Below are 22,490 nucleotides of genomic sequence, written 5' to 3'. Positions count from 1 at the left end.
AGTTGGCACYAGGCATGGGCTCCCAGCGCCCAAAGCAACTGCCTGCAATTTCGGATTTATGACTGCATGATAAATGAAGGCTTCATTTCACCATCTGCGAGCCTGCATTTCCCGTCAGTGAAGAGGACGCCATGACACTCKGAGACTGATTTCTGATTTCAATCTGGTGCCATGAAGCAGAACCCACCATTTGGTTAACAACCAACATGAAATATGTCGTCTTTCACGCTACGAAGAAACACAAGAAGCTTTTATTTACCATTTAAATTAGCTTTAAGTTTTGTAAATTCCAACAACAGCAGCTTTTAGATATTTTGGGATTTTGTGGTGATGAATGAGAAATCCGTGTCACATTCTCTCCGTGCTCTCTTGGAGAACCATGTCGCCGATGTTTAACAACAAGTACAACCACTGCCAGTAACTAAATAAAAGGTCATCACTAGGAGCTGTACCAGACGGGAAGAATAAYCATGTGGCAGGATGCATACATTTGCCAGCTCCTATTAATGATACCACATAACCACCTGCTGATCTGAAGTCACTTAAATACCAATGGTTCCAGTCTGACTCTGTGCCCTTTGCAGGCAAAGAACTGGGACTTGTAAAGTTATATTAACAAAGGTCAAAAAATGCAGAAAAATTGATCTATGGTTTTGTCAGGTACAGGATTTATTTTCTGTACCTAAAGCGCACTGTTATGTGACAACATTTTGGTCACATAATAAAATGTATTCATGTAAAAATATGCAATTTTCTAAATAATTTTAAATAAGGTGTTGTGTGTATCAATTAGCATTGATTAGCAACTAACACATTAGGACACTAAAAGTATTTCTAGTGTTTTCCCGGTCTATTAAAATTGACACCAGGAGTTAAAAAAATAAAAATAAAAAAATTAGCAGCAGMATATACCCCTAAAATGATTTATACCCTTCAAACAAATTTACATTTTCTTGTGTTACAATCACAAACTTTGACGTATAATACATGCGTACAAGTTTCCACCAAGAACTTTCAGGTCAAAACATAAAATTTTGGTCTGACCTGATCAGATCTCCTTCTTACRTGTTTTGTCGTGTCCCCTTATATGGKTTGAAGCAAAGTGCAAATAAGATTTCTTTCAACTATTCCTCTCTTTCTTGCGCTGGATTTTAATAAAGGGTAGATGAGTAAAGGCAGCTACATACAGAGGCAAAGCACTCTTTTCAGTTTTGATTTKTGAAAAATAGTTTGCAGTTGTTATGACAAAATGTRAAAAGCTTCAAGAGGTACGATAATATTTGCAAAGAGCTGTAGGTGTTGGTAAATTGCAGAAAATCCAACGCCAGTCAAATCAGAAGAGCTGGTGAAAAACAAACTAATATGTGAGCTGAAATAAAAATTAAAGTTTTAGCATATGCAAAAACATTTCCATTACTAAGTTTAATACATAACTTTGGAAATGAAAGACATGTTCCCTCAGTTTCATAATAATATTATTTGAAATTAATTATTTAGAATGAAGGTTTCCACTAAGTCCCTTCATGAATAAATTTTGGAACCACATCTTTTACATATTAAATATCAATTCTTAATTCTTGCTTTTATATACAGTGTAAAGAGTAAACAGCAAACAAAATGTATATAGCAATTGTTTATTGCATCTTGGTATATTTGAAACTCAATCTTTATACTCTGCACTTGTACATTTAGTGGATCAGAATAAAAGTCTTTCCAGAGCAAAACAAGAAATAAAAGATTTTTCTTTCTTCACAGACAGCAGAGCATTATGTTCCCTTATGATGCAAACATGTCCAAAGTACAGCAAGAACCTCTCTGATATGGCTGGCACAGGGAGGGAGATGAGCTGTAGGAGCAGTTATGGCCAACCTGCCGTTCGCCTTTTCTGCTGTTTCTAACAAAGGCTTTCCTCCCCACCCCTCTGTCTGGCCTGGGGGGCTGCTTACGGCCCTCCAGACGCTTACAGACAGATGTCCTTGGTAGAGCAGAACATGCTCAGCTTGACGTCACAAGCGGCTGTGGGGCTGTGAAGGAAGCTAAATGGCTGTCTGCCTCGCAAAGACCACAGTATGTAAGGCAGACCATAGGGTTTAAATTGATATACCATTTCAAACCCTCCCCCATGAAAAGCTGTGGTTGAACAGAAACCAGCAGGATTCTTATGATTATGCAGACTTGACATATGCTACATTTGTTCAACGCGTTTATTAATAAAGCCATTGGTAGAAAGCGAGTAGTTTAACCAGGGTTAGGTGGGGAAGCAAGTTCTTAACTTTTACAATACACAACACAGCAGCCTTCAGGCATTGTTGCAGGAGGTTGTATAAAGACTATGAGAGTGTCAGCTCTCAGGAAATAGAAATAAGTTTTTATTATTTATATMATTTCAGCACTAAACTAAACCAATATTTCATTGGTTGGAGAACCAATTTTTAGACAAAGTAGCACAAAGTGGTTAGGGGATAATAAAAAAATGATCTCRCATACATAGACTTGGTTTAGTTGCACTCGGATTTGTCTGTAAAATCAAACAAAATGCTATCACCACATTCGTTTTCTTATGGCATGCTGGTGTACATAGATTAAAGTTTATACATTTGGTCAGATTTGGARAGCAAAGCTAGAAAATAAAGCTGAGATGCTCTCCCAAAACACGTAAACTTAGAGCGGTGTCTACTGTCAATTAAATATATTAGCTGGAAGAAGCAGAATGTCTGATTGGTATTTTTTTTTACAGGATATCAAAGTCCCACTATATTCTCATTTACCCATATCAGTGTCAGGCTTCAGGTATGTTGATGACTGTCAAGCAGTACTGATTACACTGCCTGTCTAATTGCACTACCGTATTTCCCGCACTACAGGCGCACCTAAAAACCTTCAATTTCCTCAAAAGCCGATAGTGCGCCTTATAATCTGGTGCGCCTTATATATGGACCAATATTGAGCCACAACAGGTCTAGCAACTATGGTAAGCAGCTGCCGACTTCATTTTCCCCTGTAGAAGAAGAAGTGCGCGGTGCATGCTGGGATAGTTGTCAGAACGCTGGTTTGTTAATAAAGTTTAAAGCACATTTAAAGCCATTGGGAGGGGCGGGGAAAGAGRGACAGAGACTGTGGCGGCAGCGTGTCGGCTGGTCTGTGTGACCATAACAATTAGATCATCTTTATCAGATCAATAGAGAATGTACTGTGTTCAGTAAATAGTGTTATAGTAAAGCTGTTTTAATTTCAACAAATTCTTGCATCCATGAAAACACACATTTYTTTGTGACAGCCTCCTACCCCTTATCAAGTGTGTGTTGACGCTTTATGTATGTGTTTAATGTGCGTCGGTAATACATGCATCTTGTTCACCTGACACCCACATGGGCAGCATTATGTGAACATCTGTGAGCTACATCTTCAGGCTTTTCTTCATGCAAAGTGCCTGGCAGTTAATTTGCTGCAGGGGAGAGGGGCCATTTGAAGCACCCAATAAGGTTTTCTGTTCCCATCTGCACTCTTACTCTCCAAAGAGCCAAAAATGTATTCTAGATGGAAACATGCATGGATTCATCACATCTTCTCAATAATTATATGTAGGAGAGTTCCTCAAAAATTATTTTATAGACATTTCAACAAATTAKAACATTGTGAGAAAACAAATTTAATTCAGTTATTCACTTCAAAACTCATTATATAGCTTCACTGCACAAATTTATATGGCTCACGCAATAATTYCTGTTATTTTTTTGCTTACAGCAAGGGAAAAATAAAAATTTACCACAAAAGGATTTGTAAGCCTATGTTCAAGTATTGTACAGTAAATGCGTATGGTAGTTACGGCTCCTTTTGYATGAATTGCTACATTAATGTGATCTTCATGCAGATGATAAGCTGCTGGGGAGTTTTGCAGGTGGTTTTTCGTTTGTATTATTTCTGGTGTCTTTTATCTGGCTTTTGGCTGTGAAAAGCAGTGATACAATGGTTGTTAAACCAACAATGGCACTTGACAAAATCTAAAATGTTTACTGGTTTTCTCAATTGTTGACTGTGTGGTGTCTTTTTTGACTTTGTACTTTTGTGTTTTTATGATGTTTGAACTGCCTTGTTGCTGAAATGTGCTATACCTGTGCTATACCAATAAACTTGATTGATTGATTGAAATGTACTTTTTTGTGGGCAAGTTCTGCTGAAAAACAAAACCACTGAGCAATATTAGTCAATTTTCTCCCTAGTTCGGTTAAGACACTTCTTGAAATGTGTCTGATTCATGTTGTGAAACATGTCCTGAATGTGTTTGTGTGTGATGCCACTGACTCCAGCCACAGTCCACGCTTTCCATCTCTTCCAAACTTCTTCCTTCCACTCAACTACACCTTAATATTGTTTTATATAGAACTCTGAAAAGTCCGTTTGTTTAGCAATGACCTTCAGTGGACTAATCTCCTTGATGAAGCTGCCTGAGACAGCCGTCAAGTCAGCAGTACGATTTTGTATTTCTGCATTAAAAACATGTTTCTTACTAATGTTTTGTAATATTCACATTTTCAAAGAACATTTTCATTAGCTGTGAGTCTAGGTCATCAAAATTAGCAGTTGAAATACACCAATCTACATAAAAAAGCAAATCCATACAATATGAGTTCCACATTTCAACAGAATTACTGGAAGAAACTAACTTTTCATCAATATTCTAATTGACTGCGATGCACAGTTTTGTTCACAGGTCTTGCTGTCCAGAACATTGAACACTCCCTCTCCACCCCTGTATTGTGAGAATGGTTCTGCTTATCCTGTCTGGAATTATAATATTTTACTTATGGAGATGAATTCAAAATACATGCATGAACTAACAGCCATGGCACAATCTGTTCCTTTTCTTCTGAAGCTCCAAGAGCTTCCAGGGATCAGGACCAATTATTTAGAGCCCTGAGTCGTTCCCGAAGCGAAGGTCATTATGYGAGTGTCACTATCATGACCCGGCGGTTTTTCTTCATCTGCAACTTACTTTATAGGAACCAAACGACATAAAGGCATTTTGAGTGAAACATTGGATTACACTGAATTCTGACTTTGAAGTAAGTTTTATTCCTATTAATAACATTTGTAATTCACATTTTGCCAAAAAAAAAAAAAAAGTTTAACAAAGAAGTCAGAAAACGTTGTTAAGCAAATTCTAATGGCGTTGTACTGAATCGGCAGCCGGAGCGTGGCGATCATTAAAAATACTGCTTATCTAAGGGAAAATTTCCTGCTTTAAATGTTCTCGCTTTGTCTCATTCTATGCTTCATCTGGAAGTCTTCTCTGCCTGTCTCACACTTTTTTTTTTTAAGATTCTCCGCTCGTCACCTCCTATTGATCACGACTAATTTGCATCCAGGAAAAGATGAGAACTCAGATATTCACACTTCGAGAGAGGACGATCTCAATGATTTATTCATTTCCAAATCAAAAAAAAAAAAAAAAAAAAGGAATGAAGGTAGATGAGAAGGGGAATCTTCACAGGCAGCAGGCGACTAACAGGCTCTGGGGCTGGGCTCTTCTTCCCCACACCGCCTGCAGGCACATGGTGTGCAAGTCCTCCTAATTAACAAGGTGAATCATGCTGCCGCTCTCTAATTAGCCAACATGACAATCTAATGGAAACATGCAGGCCAGGCTGGCACACTTAGCATCACCTCACGAAGACCCCGGCTACTGTCCTCCCCATAAGAATTCGACAAAAGCAACACCTCAACATTCAAATGCAAAGGAGAAGAAAGTGGGGCACAACAGAACAAGGAGGTGTATTTTATGAAGAGGTCAGCAGGGAAAGGTTCGCAGGCACAGGTAAGCTAATCTTCCCTCCTTTTCTATCCACATGCACGTGGTGGTTGTTGCCTAATTGAAACATGTCCTGCCTCCCTCCTACTCGAATACCCGGCACAGGAGGCTGACACCTCGCCACCAGCGTAGCTCAGCCCGCCCAATTCCCCTGTCACTGGAGTCCCAAGGAGTGCTCCGGCGCACAAAGAGAAAAGTGAACCTACAGGCTTGTGCAGCAAGTAGACGAGTCGCTATCTTCCTGTGAGGCAAAATCTCCTTTTTTTGTTGTTTTCCTTCTCATTACAGCACTTTGTAATATTCGAAAACACACAGGAACACCAAAGGTACTTTTAAAGCCTACTTCTGTTTTTTTCCCTTTGTAATATGTCTTGAGGTTAAGAAAAAAAAACTGAAGTTGAGACTTCAGACAACAAAGCAACAAATAAAAATAGGGTAAMAGTGTGTTATGTAGTATCCTGCGTATCTGGGAGACAAAGCAAGCCATTCTTATGTGGTAATTAATCYATCTTTGTCAAGATGTTTTTCACACAATTAAAATAATAGAAAAATAAAAGAAATCATGTACGAACTCGAACTAATCAATCGTTATTGCACACATAAACGGGGATAAAAGCTTGCTTCCCTTCAGCAGAGCATCTGTGTGTGTCTATTGTGCGAGTTGCTGCAAGTCCGGTGAAATTATTGCACTGTGTCTTTAAGGCCAGAAGACAAGAACATAACTATGAGTCGGGACACACAGAACAGCAGGAATTCTGTTTGAAAGTCGGCACAGAAAGAGAGAGAATGTGGAGGAGGGCAGCAGGCTCTCGCCCTCAGGCCTACCTGATGGGCGAGAGCGCCTCTTTGAGCAGAGCGGTTTGTGGAGGGCCAGAGGATGAGCGCCTATGAACTCCCAGATATAACCGGTCTAATGAAAACTACGAAGTAGCTACATTGTCCTCTGACACACAAGAATCTCTCTTTTGCGGAGAGAAAAAGTATAAGGCGGTAGCTGATGGGGATTACAGTGTGGGTGGATTCCAGGATCTCCATGACCCGATCACTTGTGAAGGAGGCCAAGCTAATCAAGACGCATATGTTGGTGTTAAAGCCTGGTGGATGCTCCTCGATCAAATGGTAAAGATTTAAGTGATTGAAATTGTGTATAGAAAGTCATTTAATCTAACATGTTATGTTTATGCAGTATGAGAAGTCACATAGGACCGTGGACGGTTTATAGTTRAGGTCAGGCAAGATTTGAGCAACACTTTAACTAGTAATAAACTGGCCATAAAACAATCCCAGGCTTTAAGAGTTTACATCATATGTTACAATACAGAAAATTTATTCTAAACAAAAGTGCTGCAAAGAGCAGGGAAGCACTCACCAAGCCTGTCACAATAGCAAATTTTGCTGGACGATAAATTGTCACATTAGTTATTGCGATAAATAATAATATTGTTGCTTTGAGATAATTTTCAAGTTATTTAAGGATGCAGGCAAAAATAATACAAGAGTGCTCTCTCCAAGATCAGTAAATGTTCTTTTCTAACAAATATTTATAACTTTTTAACTGGAATACATTTTAATATCTAAAATAAATGAACAAAATTAAAACAATAAATAAAACAGATACTCAAGTCTCTGTAAAGAACATTGTCAGTCAAGAAAAGGTTAGTTGAGGCCAATGCAACAGACTGAAGACTTACAACGTCCAGTCTTTGCTAGAAAGAGTGACACAAGAAAAACAATCATGCAAATGGAAATTATCGAGGTCATTTTAATTTATCATGCAATTAATTGATTTATTGCTTACTGTGACAGGCTTAGCCCTCACCCTGTCTTCTTTTAAGATCTTTACACATGACTGGACAGTCAGTGAAAGACAACCTGAGTCAACCATTTTCATATCCACCATATCCACTGTCTTGCAAAGCTACTTAAACCATTACACTGTTTCACATTTTGACACACGACAACAAGAAACACAAAAGACATTATTTGTGACACGGGAAAAAATATTTTGTTTTTCTAAATAAGAATCTTAAATGTGTGGCAAGCACCCTGGTAAAAGGTGGTTCAGCATGCTTGTTCATCTTTAGTAATTTGTTGCTAAATAATGTGCTCTGTCTGCAGACCTGATACAAGCGTAAGCATCAAGAGTAACATTGTTCCAGAAAAACAGAATCCTTGAATCCTTCATAAAGGCTGTAACCAAGACTTGCATAAACTTCTTTGGATCCTGTCCAGAAAAGGGCAGTTGCTGCACATATTTTTGTACTTTTTACTTGCCTACTAGTGTCGACTACATGAAGAAGCTCTAGATCCAAAATTATGTTTCCCAAGGTGTTCAACAACCGACTGACTAAGTAGAAATCATCATAACTACCAAACTGATGAGACTGTTTGTGACCATCAGAATTCAGTAATTAGAAACTGACAGAAACTTGAGTAATTGTGACTACATATACAAAAACTTCCACTGACAAAAAGTTGTGAAAATAATCAGAAGTTTTCTTCTATTTGAAATCGTTTGTAGGACAAAGGAATCATTTGCATCCCAAAGTGAGTTGACTGTATATTCTGTGACTTCTCTGGAACGTCCAGCTTGGGAAACCCTCTGCTAAGCAGCTCATGTGAACATCCTGCAGAAATATCAATGCTAGGAAACAGTTTGTTTTCGGTGGACTCCAGCAGGAGCTTTCGGACAGTTTTTGGTCAGTTGCGTTAGCCTATTTGTCTTCTCCCTTTTCCGTCGTCGCTCTTCTCCTGTCCTCTCTCCACTCTTCCTCTTTACCTCACTCTTTCCTGGTGTCCAGTTGTGCCTGCAGACGTGGCTGCAATGATAAATTTATGGCTGCAGTGTGTCTGTGTGTCTGACATTGTGATGTATCTCTACTGGCCTTAACTCCCTCTCTATCTTTTAACTGGTCCCCAAACCCCACAGCCTCCGTTTGCTTTCCATCTCTTTGTCTTTGTCTCTCTGTGTCCATCCCTCTCCTTTTCTCTTGGTCTCAATGCTCGAGTACTGACCCCCCGCCCCCTACTTCTGCCTTAGCACTGGGAGAGTGAGAACACAGAGACCCACCAACGACAACAACAAACAGGAACTGAACTCCACGATTTGCCCATTGATTTTCACTAGGGGCATTTCTGAAATAGCCCATCTGACCTTTTGGCCAAATGGTAGTGAATGGAGGAAACAGACCATCTCTCACGCTACACCTCTGCAGCAGCTATATGTGACAGGACTGCTGGTTACAAAATTTTGTTTTCACTCAGTGGTGAAAATCTGCAAACCAAAGTCAAGGCATGGCTACATAAATACATACAAAAATATTCCAGGACAAACCTAAGGCCTAAAATAATCTTTCCACTCTTRAAAAAAACAACAACTAAATAAATCTCTGCAGCTATAGCTTTACCATTTTTGAAGTTTACTTAAGTCTCAGGGTTTGGTCTGCAGTACAAGAGTGATACATTCACAAAGACAGCCGTGTAGTGATGCAAAATGTCAGTCAAAACAGTGATTGAAGGCATCTCTTCATTGGATTACACAGCTTTACAGGTTCTTGCTAAAGTTTGATAGGGAGCACATTGTGGATTTGCATGAAGCGGGTGGCCATATTAAGCAAATGCCCCATGGCCAGCCAGATTCTCTGATCTTTCTCTATTTGAACATGGATTAACTTGAATTTCATGAGATCACACAACCTTTCRACATATGAAGTCTCCATTTTGTTAAATTTTTTCATTGTTAAAATCTCTGCAAGACAAATGTCTTCACTGGATCTGACGGACCCTCCTTTTATTCACTCAAAGTTGAGMAAACAACACTTCAGATATTAGGATGTCACTTGGTTACGCTAAGCTTTCATTCTACACTTTGTTAATCCACCTCTGGTGTCACTAACATTTTCGCCGCAAATATGTTCAGTATTTTATAAGTCTAAAACTAAAAACTGTTGTGCACTTAAATTAGGTGTGTGCAGAAATATAAGATAAAACACTGATTTGTGTAGAAAAACTGCAGCAATTAGGCATCTGGACTTTTAAGGTGACAATTTTCTAAACAACAGAGCTGGCACTGGAAACATATTTAGAGACACTAAAATTGCCATAGGGGGGGTTTAAAATGGTAATGGATTGCTAAACAGATAAAAAGATGTACATAGTAAAAACGGTTTCTGTAATATATGAAGGTCTCTGATAGCTGCTTTTCAGTTAGAACCGGYTGAGTCAAAGTTTGGTTCAGGAGGTTCTGGTACTTGAACAAATGTCCATGGAAGAAGAAACGTTTACTGCTCAAGTAAAGCTGCAAAAAACAGCAAAACACAGGAGGTTATCTTAAGACAACAATCACAATGACATTTTTGGAACATACTAAGATTTATCAATGCAGTTTTAAATGTGCATCTATGGTAACTTTTTGCTGCAGAGATTAAATTCTCATTAAACTGGGTTGTTTCATGTTGTTCTCATTCACTTTCAGTTGTTTTTGCATTACTTTTGAAGACTCATCGTCAGTTTGTTCTTCATATTACAAACTCCTGACTTTTCCCTTGGTCTGCTATGCAGTGATAACTGATCAGTGTGTTTGCATGAGATTTGTTCAAATAAAAGCAACTCCAGGTGGTCTAGGTGGGTGTAACTGTGTCGTTAGCTGTCAGTTTTGAGACATCGGTACGCTGGCTGTGTGTTGGTGCCCTCAGTTCACTAAAGATCCGCAGCAAAGTGATTACCWTAAGAGTGCTGCTGTAGTTAGAGCTTAACAAATCTGCAGCTGCAACAGCGAACAATTTTGCGTGTGGCTCTGTCAGTGGTGCTGTTTTAGGAGTAGCTGCATCTCTTTGGAAAAGAGGAAGTATTTAGGTAGTTTTAATAAAGAAGTCCACACTGTGAGAGGCATGGTTCACCCCTTCACAGCACTGTATGTGAAAAATCTTAATACAACAAAATGGAGGACTACACTTTTGGTAATTGGTAAATTTTGTACATTGTCACTTTACTTGGGAATATACTACAGCTTCTTGATATATATATAAATGGGTGGAATACTGTTATTGCAGAGGAATGTTTGTACACAATGTTTACTAAGATAYTGTATTTCACTTGACATGCATGAAAATTCGGCATGCCAGTAACAATATTGGCCRATTGAATAGACTAAACTGCCCTTGATGCCCTCATTGGAGGTATATCTTTAAGGAAAAAAAAAGAATAAAAAAAGAGTTAAAAGAGCAATACTGTGTATTTCACAAGGACGCAGAGCCATTTTATAGTAGTCAAGTAACCATGTTACCTTGAGTTGTAAAAGTGTGCAGGTCCACCACGTTTACYAATTGCTGCTGCCGCTAGTCTGAAGGAGCTGAGTGAGGGACTCTAGGAGGAGGGGTGCTCTCTTAAGAAAATGTGTTATAATTTCAATATTCCATATAGGATGATGCAGTGAATATGCMTTCCAGAAAGGATTGGTTCAGTATTGCGTGTGCATTTATAGGTTTGACCATATTTTCAGTAATATTTTTAAATAATGACATTTCAAGTTCTATGCAATCTGCCGACGATTTATTTTTGAATGCTGAGTATTATATTAAGTTGGCCCATACCTGAAGCAAACATTTAGTTGAAGAACATAACGGTGTGATTCYGTCTGTACGATTTGATGGTAGTTTGGTGGAGGCAGTGGCTGCTTTGTGCAGAGGGGCTTACAGAGAGGCTGGCTCCTCTGGCTGTCGCCTGGAAGAGCAGCTCGGGCTCATTATCCTGATGAAATTTGCGCAGATGTGTGAGCTGCCGACAGACTCTGCAGTGACACAAACAGCCAGCTCTGTCCCCTTGAGCCAGTCAGGTGATGAAAACCGGAGAGGCGCGGGGGCTGAGAAACGACGGCCATTAAGCAAAACAGAAAGAGGTGAGGGATGCTGGAGGAGGAGGGAGGAGTGGGGGGTGTTTGTGTGTGTCAGTAAAATGGGTGTGGGGGAGGGAGGTAGTTACATAAAGTAACCATTTCCAATGAACCTTCTTAAAATTCCTGACGAAAATKAAAATGTGCCACACGAAGACGCCGTCTCTTCACGACGCTCTAATCTGGCCGTATCCAGATGACGAGCGGACTGCCACTTAACAGGGAGGAGATCCACTTTGATCACATGGGSCCCCCCCGGGGGCAACTATCATGATGCCTATTACACCACTTCATTTGCATATGTTGGGCTTATGGGTAGGCTGAGATCTAGTGCGAATGTTCAAAACTGCAGCAGAGCTCAGTGTTGCTAGAAAGAAATGGCTGGGACAGATGAAGAAAAAAAAAAGACAAGAGCGCTGGAGGTGCAGTAAGAGAAGCCAACTTGTCATTCAAAGGTCACAAGTTCAATAACCGATCAGTAAGGGACGTTAGAAAAGCCGCAAAATAGAGTTGGAGACGCCAACACTAAAYGGGAGGCTGTCAAGTGGAAAAAGTCTGGAAATGTGCTAGCCCAAAGTAGTTTGTCAGCTAGAAAAGTGCATACATTCCCAATATACTTTCCCTGGATGAATAAAGCATTTTCCTTTTAAGAGTAAACTACTTAGAAGAAACCACGCTGGCTTCCTAACTTCTACATCAACAACAACAGGTGAGTTTTGCTTGTTTCATCCCTCTGCCTACTCAAATTTCTCTACAGAGGCTCCACAGAGTGCTCTTGATCCTTGTTAGCGAGCACTGACAACACCAAGTGAAGATATTCTGGTGTAAACACACCAGGAAAACAAAAARGCAAACTTGTGGTGTGAAAGAGCCGTCTTGTTTGCGTAAACAACATTAACCATTCGCTAAAAGATGTGTAGTCGACTTTCTGGAGCTCCACTGGGAATCCATTCAATTCAAAACCTGTAGTTGAAACAAAGAAGATATATYGCTATCCTATAAAAAAAAGGAAGTCTGAAAGAGTTGTTAATTTACAACACCAGTGTGGGTGTCATACCTGGGCCCAGTGGGAATAGAGGGAAGTTTTGTACTATTTTCTACAGCAAAAAGTTAATACGAAGCATATTTTAGTAACCCTCATTCAAGCATGTTTTACAGAACTGTCTACCTGTTTGCAAACAATTTAGCATTTAGTAAATGCTGTGCGAATGCTGCATGGTTGGGTAAGCAGATCTGCCAAAAGAGCTGACCTGACGCAGGAGTATTTGCAGAGTAGAAAWTAGGAGAAATATTAAGAGATTGTGCTGAAAAAACACTACATGAAACATACAGACTATAAGTTGAAAAGTGGCAACAAAACCTAAAACTTACCTTGTTGACTGGTTTTCAGTTTAATTTTCAGCAACTGTAACTTAATTCTAATTCATTTAATTTTTACTTCCCTTTTGGATCAATCTTATATTAATTTTGCTGTAAGCAATATAATCACATGGATTGCAGCTCTGAATCTCCTCTATCTTGAGAGCTGTGCATGACAATGTGTGAATATTGTGCAACACATTCAAAGACCYGTTTTTCYTGTGTAGTTCAGTCATTTTTGTTCCCAACACAAACATTAGCTAAGATTAGCAACTACGTTATACTTTCCTAACGTGCTGGAATTTGTCAATTTGCTAATGTTGCCTGCAATGCTACCAAGAGATAAATTGAGTTGGTAAGCCGCTAGTAATTTAATTTAAATTTAAACTTAAATAAAAAWWAATAATGTTATAAATAAGTGAAGYATTAGTAYTTCACTTATTTATAACATTATTTTCACTATAATATTGCTTTACTTTAAATGTGTACAGGTCAAAAAATATTTGAACAAAARTTATCTCAATAATACYTTTATTTTTTAAATAACTTTTATTTAATTTATTTTACTAATATAATGTTAGGTAAGATAAAACTAACTGCATTTGCAGAAATTATGTGCAAAATTGTGAAAATTAGACTACATAAAGGTGAAATAATGCTTTTAACCTGATGGAGAGTTTACGTATTTCTCCTATAGACAGAATTCAATAACAAGGAGGCTTAACAGATGGAAAAAATGCAAAGGAGTGGAGGAAGTGGAGGGTGTCTTTGGTGTGCAGAGAATCATTTTCCACAAACTGGCATCAATCGGAGCGAATAATTCCTCAAACTTTTTTAAGTCCGACTTTAAATGGCATTACATATGTAGTGAGGCATGAAAAATTTATGCACTGGTGTCGGGGAAATGTCAAGGGTAATGATCTCCGCAGCAGCTTACCTCCTTAGCTTTCTGTTTCAGTCGAGCTTGCTCTGGGTCCTCTTGCCTGGAGCGACTCTGTGGAGTAAAAAACGGAGGAATGAGGGTGGGTGGAAGGGACACAGGTTAACAGCTGGTTTAAGGAGCCCACTTTCCCAATACACACGCACACTTCTGCTACTCATCTGTTGCTGTAGCAGCAAAAAATAGTGCAAAATGGGAACAGGATACAGAGGTGTCAAGGACATCATATCTGAATACAGAGAAGTGCAATGGAGCACCCCCTGGGGGGCAGTGGCCTTTAAACCTGCTCCAAATCCAGCCCTAAATAAGCTGCTGCGGGGGGATTCTAATCAAAAGAGGTTATTAAAAAGTCTGCAGGAGCCAGCATGCACACACATGCATACACACACGCACAGGGGAGAAGATGCTGGTGAGTGTCAGTGGCAACGACTGTCTGTGTGTCACTGTGTGTGTGCCAGTGTGGCTATCTGCGTGTCCCTGGCGTAACAACACAGCACTTCTATTTTAATCAGCCGCTATGATCTGGGTGAATGTACTTGTCCCTGGAAATCCTTCACGACAGAGCCAAATGCACATGTACAGATGACCACTGCGGGCAAAACAGGCTCATCATGGCACAAGGGACTAACCGAGGGTTGTTTGTGAATGCAGGCATAAGGTGGATCTTTTTATGTAGCAGCACTATCGAGAGTCTGCTCTAATAATATTCCTGATACACTGTCTTTTAAGAGTACTGCCGACTCTTGACCGTCTTCATATGTTGTCACGCAACAATCATAAATTGCAATGTGAATTTAGGACTTCAATGCAAAATTAGATGCTTTTGAAATAGAGGTGCACCGATTTATCTGCCAGCCGATTTATCAGCACAAACTTCCTTAATTTTGGGAGTTTGTAATCGGCTGATACTCGTATGTAAAGCCTATCTAGTCCACCAATTTTATCTACATCTGCAAAGGTCTAAAAATCAGCCACTGTCCTCTTCTGCTCTCCTGTGAGAAAGGTTGCACTGATAGAACGGCCCATCGGATCATGTCTGCACTTTTGCAGTTTCATTTGAGACAAAAACAAAATTGGCATCGACCAAAATCGGAATCAGCAGGTCGGGCTTTATGAACATCTGTAATCGGCAGTAGGCCAGAAAACTGCAATCGGTGCACTCATATTTTGAAAATATTTTGCAAATAAAACTCTGAAAGACTTGTAGAAAGAAATTCTTAAGGAGCTCTGTTTGCAGTTTGTCACAAGACGTGGAGGGGAAACACCAGACATGAGGAGGAAGGCCCTGTGGTTACGAGAAACCAAAATGTAGCCTTTTGGCCTGCATGCAAAACGCTATAAACTAACACTGAAGTTAGTGCCACACAAAGTGGTGGTGACATCATGCTAAGGTGATGATCGTTTCAGCACAATTAGTAAAACCTGACAATTGTTGATTTGAATATGGATTTTCCCAAATAAGCTGTAATTCTTGAAGAAGAAAAAATGCCAGAAAAATATTTGAGATTGGGTTGGAGGGTCACCACCTTCAAGCAGGACAGTTATTCTAAACATCGAGCTGCAATTACATGCCATAGATCCAAGTAGACTCATGTGTTTAAATGACCCAGTCAAAGTCCTGAAAGCCAACTAAGAAACATGTGGCAAGACTTAAACTTTAATATTAACAGACTCTGAGCATATGAGTATAAAGCCAAAATTACAAGAATTAAGTCAGAATATTATGAGAATAAAGTCGTACGAGTATACAGTCAAAATAATATAGTTGCAGTATTACAAGAATGTCATAATATTATGACTTTAGTCTCGTAATTTTATGACTTTATTCTCGCATTATTATGACTTTATGCTCGTACTAGGTCTGCTTTATTCTAGTACGACTTTWTTCTCTTAATATTATGACTTTATACTGGTATAATTATGACCCTATTCTCGTGTCATTTCAACTTTATTCTTGTGCATTTTATTCTCTTAATTTGATTACTTTATTCCTGTAATTTTATTAATTTATTTTACTTATTTATTTTACTCTTAGTATGACCCTATTACTATCTTGTAACTTTCTACATGGCAGATAATAGAATATTTTACCAAAAATCCAGATTTTTCCATAGCCATTCCTTACTACCACCTTTCTTTTTCTTCTGACCATCTATTATATCACATGGATGGAGACCAGAAACTCCTAAGCCTTCCTGCTAATTGACTTTACATATATCAGGCAGTCCACGTATTGGTCGGTGTCTCAACTGAGACTAATGTGTTTGCCCTCCAGTGGGCCGGAGCATCCCTCAAGTCCTGAGTCATATTTTAAATGGCCGGCACAGTCGAGGGAAAGGCTTACTGTGAAGGAGGAACGGTGGGAGACGACAGTGGAAGAGATTATTTCAATGGATTTCTAATTCTGGGAGCYAAATTAGCGGGTGCTGAAGCAGGAGACGTGGCGAGCGGGAAGGGAGGAGGAGAGGGAGGGGTCGGTACAGATGGACTGTTTACAGAGACCAGCGGTGCCACTGGCACACTCTGCGTCTCCTCTGCCAGCTGCCCCGGTTTCTCTGCTTACAGAGGGGACCACAGAAGAGAAGAGATGAGGACTTGATACTGCTACACATGCAGATGAGGTTTACTGCACTTCACCTAATGGATGGTGATGTAAACTAGCAGTGTTTTTTTTTTTTAGGTTTTTATAAGTCAGTGATAGTGCGATGCATTTGGTGGGGTTTTAATCCCAGTTAAGTTTATTTGTTTTCAGTTTTTCATTTATCTGTTGCCTWTTCTGCGGCCAGTACAGTCGGCTGCTGTATTGACCAGAACCCTCATGTAAAATACAAACACCAAAATAACCCCATTAAACTCAGGGAATTCAGTTAATATCAAAATGTTAAGTGGAAGGAGAGGATATATGGACATCTACATTTTTTTGTAGAAAAAAAAAAACTAAAAAGTGTTCACCACAGTCTCCTATGGCACATCCAGAGACTAAAGTGTTTGCCAGTTCTTCTGCTTAAAATAGCTCAGGGTTGGCCACATTAGACGGAGAGCATCTATGAACAATAATTTCCAAGTCTTGCAACAGATTGTCAGTTGAATTTCGAACTGAACATGGACTAGGTCATTTTGACAGAATATCCTTTTATCTACAGGGTATCAAATTTCAGTCCTCCAGGGTTGAAGACAACGTACCTTTCAGGTGTCTTCAATGCATCCAAAACAAATGGCAAGATTTAACTCCTCAGCCTCCAGTAAATGTGTTCAGTCCTTCTGTTGGACTAATTATTTGATTAAAGTGTGACGATGCACCTAACTTTGCAGGACAGGAGTTTGACACCAGAAATTTAAACATTTTATTACAGCTCTGGGTGGATGTTTCTTTTTAAGACACTGCACAAATAGTCCACCATGGTACAAAGTAGGTACCTTGTTTGAAATGTATTGTTTTTCTTATCAGGATAGAAAAATGACTGCAGAGACAGCTATCAGCAGCAAATCCCATTGATTTGTCATGGCTTAGGGCTTCAATTCAGACACTAATGCTGGGAATGTTGTCAAAACTAATTGATATATTTTGATTAACCATAAAATAAAATAAAAAACATGGAGTCAGATAATTTTAGCTTTTCTGCGCAACGATCTTGAGAACTCTGTAGAACCAGAGTGCTGTTATAATGCACTGCAGGAAAACCCATAAAAAATAAAAGAAGTCACAGGGTATCATTCCCAGAGCCTGGAACCTAACAACAATGAAGAAGAAAGGAAATATTTTTAGAGAGAACTATACATCAGAAATTGAGTTCCAAGATATATGTATTTGATATATGTTGGTTAAGAAAAAAAAAAGAGGTTAGCTTTTCAGCCCCTTTGACTGAATGTTTGGTGCTGAAGCCTTTCTTTGGACCATTAGCAGTTATGTTACCCACTGAGTTAAAAGCCAGCTTACTAATGAAACATTTGTAGCTATATTTGCCACTTTGTAATGCACAACAAACGTACAGAAAGCCTGAACACACATGTGCAAAGCTGTGGTATTTTCTCAGCAACTGCAAGTGGAACAACTTGTGTAATCATTACGCAAAGATCTGCTTTCCAAACTTCTCCTTAAACCAAAACGCCATGGCAACAGGAGCCAAAAAGCCACAGATATAGCTGTGGGGTGAAGTCAAACTTTCCTCTGCGACTCTCATGCAAACCAAACAGCCTCAAGTGTAGCTCCTCCAAGAAGGACCAGGTTTCATTTTGAGGAGTTATTTGCAATTGCTGTTAACAAAACAGGATTCAGTAGACAAACAAAGTGGAAGATTGTTGAGTGTTTAATAATGCAGAACCATGTGCTAACATAGGGAATTTAAAAGCTTTTTCTTTACACCATTCTTTTTTAAAACAATACAATTTGGAGTTGTAGTTTGTGTTGATGCCAGGGCTTTTTTTTTTTTTTTTTTTTTTTTACAACTGACCAGCAGAAATGTTATAGTTTTTCCAAAAGACATAAATTAAGAAGCAAGTCTTAAGGTAATTTGGTCAAAGTTCATCAACAAGGGGATTTTTCTAATACCCTGCATGGAAGGACTGGAGTATAATGATGCAATTAAGAAAGWGAGGTGTGCTTTTAAGAGAATCTGTACTGTGGGACCCCAGTTCCATCAGAAATAATTAAATTAACCTACCTTTCCACTAATGTTGCACTGCAGGGCATTTTCATTAGATTTTTTTTTTTTTATGGTCTGCGGTGAACTTTCTAAATTTGAAAAGAGACAAATGGCTTCTCAACAAGAGACAAATAAGGACACCGGGCATGTGTCACAGCTACTTAAAGCATACAGAACTCATATTATGTATGATTTTTGTGTAGAGAGTTATCTTTATAATAATGTTTTATTATCATAAATAATAATTGATAAGTGAAATGATACTGAAATCAAAAACGTAAAATAATACCTTCACTACAAAAGAATTTAAAGCATTCATAATTGCCACTTATAATATTTTGTCCTGTAAATACATTCATGATTAATTATGTATGTTAAGGTTATTATTTACTATTTTATTAGTATTTCTAGAGCCCCATAAATGAAAAGAGAGAATTTGCACAAACTCCTTAAAATCAATTTCAATTACAGCTAACAAAGGACAGACTATAGTTTTAGATTGGTTTTAAGTATTTCTATAAACTGACACTGTAAGAAACATAATTAGACTGCAAGTGACTCAATAAATCTGGATATTATAGAAAACTATTTTAGCAATTCAAACCGTGAAAATAACTTCAATTCATAGAGTAGTATTTATCAAGGGCTTATTTCCGTTAATTGTGATGATTCAAGTTGCAACTAAAATTACATTAAAAAAAGAATATTATAGAAGACAAGTAAAATGTATTACAGAAATGTCAGTCTACTGAAAAACATGTCTGGAGCTCCTCTTGCACAAATCACTGCATCAATGCGCCGTGGCATGGAGGTGATCAGCCTGAGGCACTGTTGTTGTGTGAAGAAACCTCAGGCTACTTAACACTGGCCTTCATCTCATTGTTGAATTTTATGTCTCTCATCTTCCTCCTTACGATACTCCACAGTTTGTCTTTCAAGTTTAAGTCAGATCAATTTGATGACCAATCAAGTACAACAATTGGTCACCGATCAGTAGGTGTTGCTACTTAAAGCAGCTACTGGTACATTTGATAGTATAGGCAGAAAATAAAATCAGCATCACCACGCAAGATTSTTATGGTGACTTTGAATCTGAAGAAACACGTGGATCTACACAAAGACATGATTCCCCCAAAATCATCACTAATTTTGAAACTTCATACTGGATCTCAAGCAAACTCTGGAATTGGCTTTTCTTTACAATCCTCTCAGTGCTGTGACTTTCGCATCCTTTCCTGTTGCACTTTTTCCTTCCACTCGACTTTCAATTAACATGTTTAGATACAGCACTCTCAGAACAGTCAGCTTCTTTAACAATTAGCTTTAGTGGCTTAACATCCTCCATGTGTCAGTGACTGTCGGCTATTACCTGTAAGCCATATTTATCAAAATGAAATGAAATAAATGGTTAAACATTATCATTCTGCATGTAATAAGTCTACACAATGTTTCATCCATCCATCCATCCATTTTCTTTACACCCTTGTCCCTTATTTTGATTCAAATTACAAACTTGAAATGAATGCTTGATAATATTTTTAACTGACTCACATGCACCAACACTTTCTGTCATATAAAAACATAAATGAAGACCACAGCTGTGGTTTGCAAGTAAATTGCTGTTAATTATAAATTACCAGATGCCTATGCAATGTTGGAGAAGCATGCAGCATTTCTTACAAGCAATAAAAATGTCAGTGTAATATAAAGTTCCACAGATTCTACTCTTATCCTCAAGTTTTAAAACTAATGCAAATGCAGCATCTGTKGATTCACCGATCCTTTTTTTTCCCCCCCAACGCCTGCACAATGACTCCAAGCTACAGGTCAAATACAGTTTTTGACCACAGAAAGCTCCAGCTGGTASTGGAAGACCTTTACAAAAAAAACTAAAAACTTTAGCTTGGAGACAGTGTGTGGAATTTTTTTCATTGACTTTCAAATTGCCTCACATCTCCTATGAGCACCTTCCAGATTTTTATGCTTCACATTTTCTGAGTAGTYGTATTTTTTTAAGGGGTCATCTGTAACATAATTGTTAATCGACATCTTATTACAACATTTTTCACAATCAAGACTTAGTGTTGTGTAATTACTCGATGCATGAAGGCATGACTTTTTCATTTGGCCTTAGCTAATCATTAATTAGTGTTTTTTTATTATTATTATTAGAAATGCAATGTGGCTGACATTCTGAGTAGAKGATTTGTTGATAAAAGCTTTTATTGGAGATGAATGAATCAGTTTAAAAGTGGAAAAATTACAGGATTTTCCTCATTTATGCCACAAAGAATACAGAAWTTTTTTTTTAATGTTGTTGGTTGATGTGTGAACAGGTTGAACATGTTGGGGTCTACATTCAATGCATTGAATGAAAGGACAAAAAGAGTCAGATTTTTCAGCGTCGAAATGCAGAGCACCATTCAGAGCTCACTGATGTCTGATCTCGGGCTAATTGACTGGTGCAGAAACGCAGTTTGGATTGATAAGAGTCCGGTTTGTGTGCTGGATGGGAGTTTCATGTCATATGAATCCCAGCCCTCCCTCCCTCCTTGCATCCTGGGAAGAAGCGCCAGGACAGAGGAGGCCTGGGGCCATCAGTCTGGGTCACCTCATCCATGGGAGTCACACTCTAATTCATCTGTCAGAGCCGACACGAGAGCAACATGCACACACATGCATGCACATGTCCGTTGTCACAAGTACGCACGAAGCGGGATGGAGGTGACGGTAACTCACTTTAGCGGCTTTCAGAAGGATCTCTCTCTCCTGCTCGTCCTTCCTCTGCTTCTCGATCCTCTCCAGCTGCTCGAAGAAGCGGAGCTGCGACCGAACGTCTGCAGACTGCTCRTAGCACTCGTCGTCCTGGCAAGCAGACGGAGAGATTACAGCAGCGGCAGCATTACGACAACGACATATTGAGAAGCTGCTTCTTTGGCTCTGGTAGGATTATTAGTCAACTTTAGAACAKATGACAGGAGTTGATAAAAAATCTCTCTGAATCGGAGGAAAAATTCTTCCGGAATATAACCGAACGTCACAGAAATATTTTGGTAGGCATTACTGAAGTACTGTCACCTTTTAAAGATGAAGATTTAATCGTCCAACTGGCTTTCTGTGTKTTGTCAAAACTTCTATCACTGYTCATATAAAAAAAAGAAATCCACTTCTGATGCAAAAACTTGAGAAATTACTCCAAATATCAGACTTTAAAGCTTGATCAAACACAACATATTAAAAAAATATTCACTTTGATGTGAAAGTTAGAAAGTAATTTTATTACTTTTACATTTGTTATTGTCACCTAATGAGCACATTTGACATGAGACAAGCTGAGAAACATCTGTCACTACATGGTCAAATCCTAGATGTGACTGCTGCAAAGTCACTGACTCGATGCAGTCACCTGGATTTTCTTTAATAATTTATATAAYACACTAAACATGACTGATTGTTTAATAGATTGGATCAAATTGGAACGTATGTAAACAACTTTGAATCTTTCTATACGATTGGTCTGAATTGATTGATATTGAAAATCTGGAGAAATAGTCTAGATCAGCAGCGAAGAAAAGGAGGACAGAATTGTGGATTTGGACGTGTAAGAATGAGAAATATTGCAAAACTTTTGGACTTGATCCAATAAATCTGAGGTTTTCCAACTACTGATGTSTTTTTCTGCTTTGACTCGTTCAGTTGAGGCTGAGATCTCCCTCAAGCCGACATGTGGGGAAAAAAGTTTATTCATGAGTGACAAAGAATAAAATTATTCCTCCTTTCTGAAGCTTTCATTTAAAATACATACATATATACATACAAACATATATACATATATATATATATATATAT

General features: G+C 38.6%; 1 protein-coding gene across 1 annotated transcript in view; it reads right to left on the bottom strand.

The window, feature by feature from the left end:
• Positions 1–22,490, bottom strand: part of LOC103462632 (transcription initiation factor TFIID subunit 4) — a 94,938-nt gene that overhangs the window by 35,310 nt on the left and 37,138 nt on the right. Inside the window, exons 11-12 of the mRNA XM_008405533.2 lie at positions 21,381–21,506; positions 13,996–14,052 (exon numbers count right to left, since the gene is read on the bottom strand). Of these exons, the coding sequence (XP_008403755.1) occupies positions 13,996–14,052; positions 21,381–21,506 (183 nt within the window). The remainder of the gene's footprint in view (positions 1–13,995; positions 14,053–21,380; positions 21,507–22,490) is intronic.

The sequence above is a fragment of the Poecilia reticulata genome, linkage group LG3 (genome assembly GCF_000633615.1).
Source record: "Poecilia reticulata strain Guanapo linkage group LG3, Guppy_female_1.0+MT, whole genome shotgun sequence".
NCBI lineage: Eukaryota > Metazoa > Chordata > Actinopteri > Cyprinodontiformes > Poeciliidae > Poecilia > Poecilia reticulata.
The sequence above is the reverse complement of the archived record's forward strand: the minus strand, read 5'-3'. Positions and strand labels throughout refer to the sequence as shown.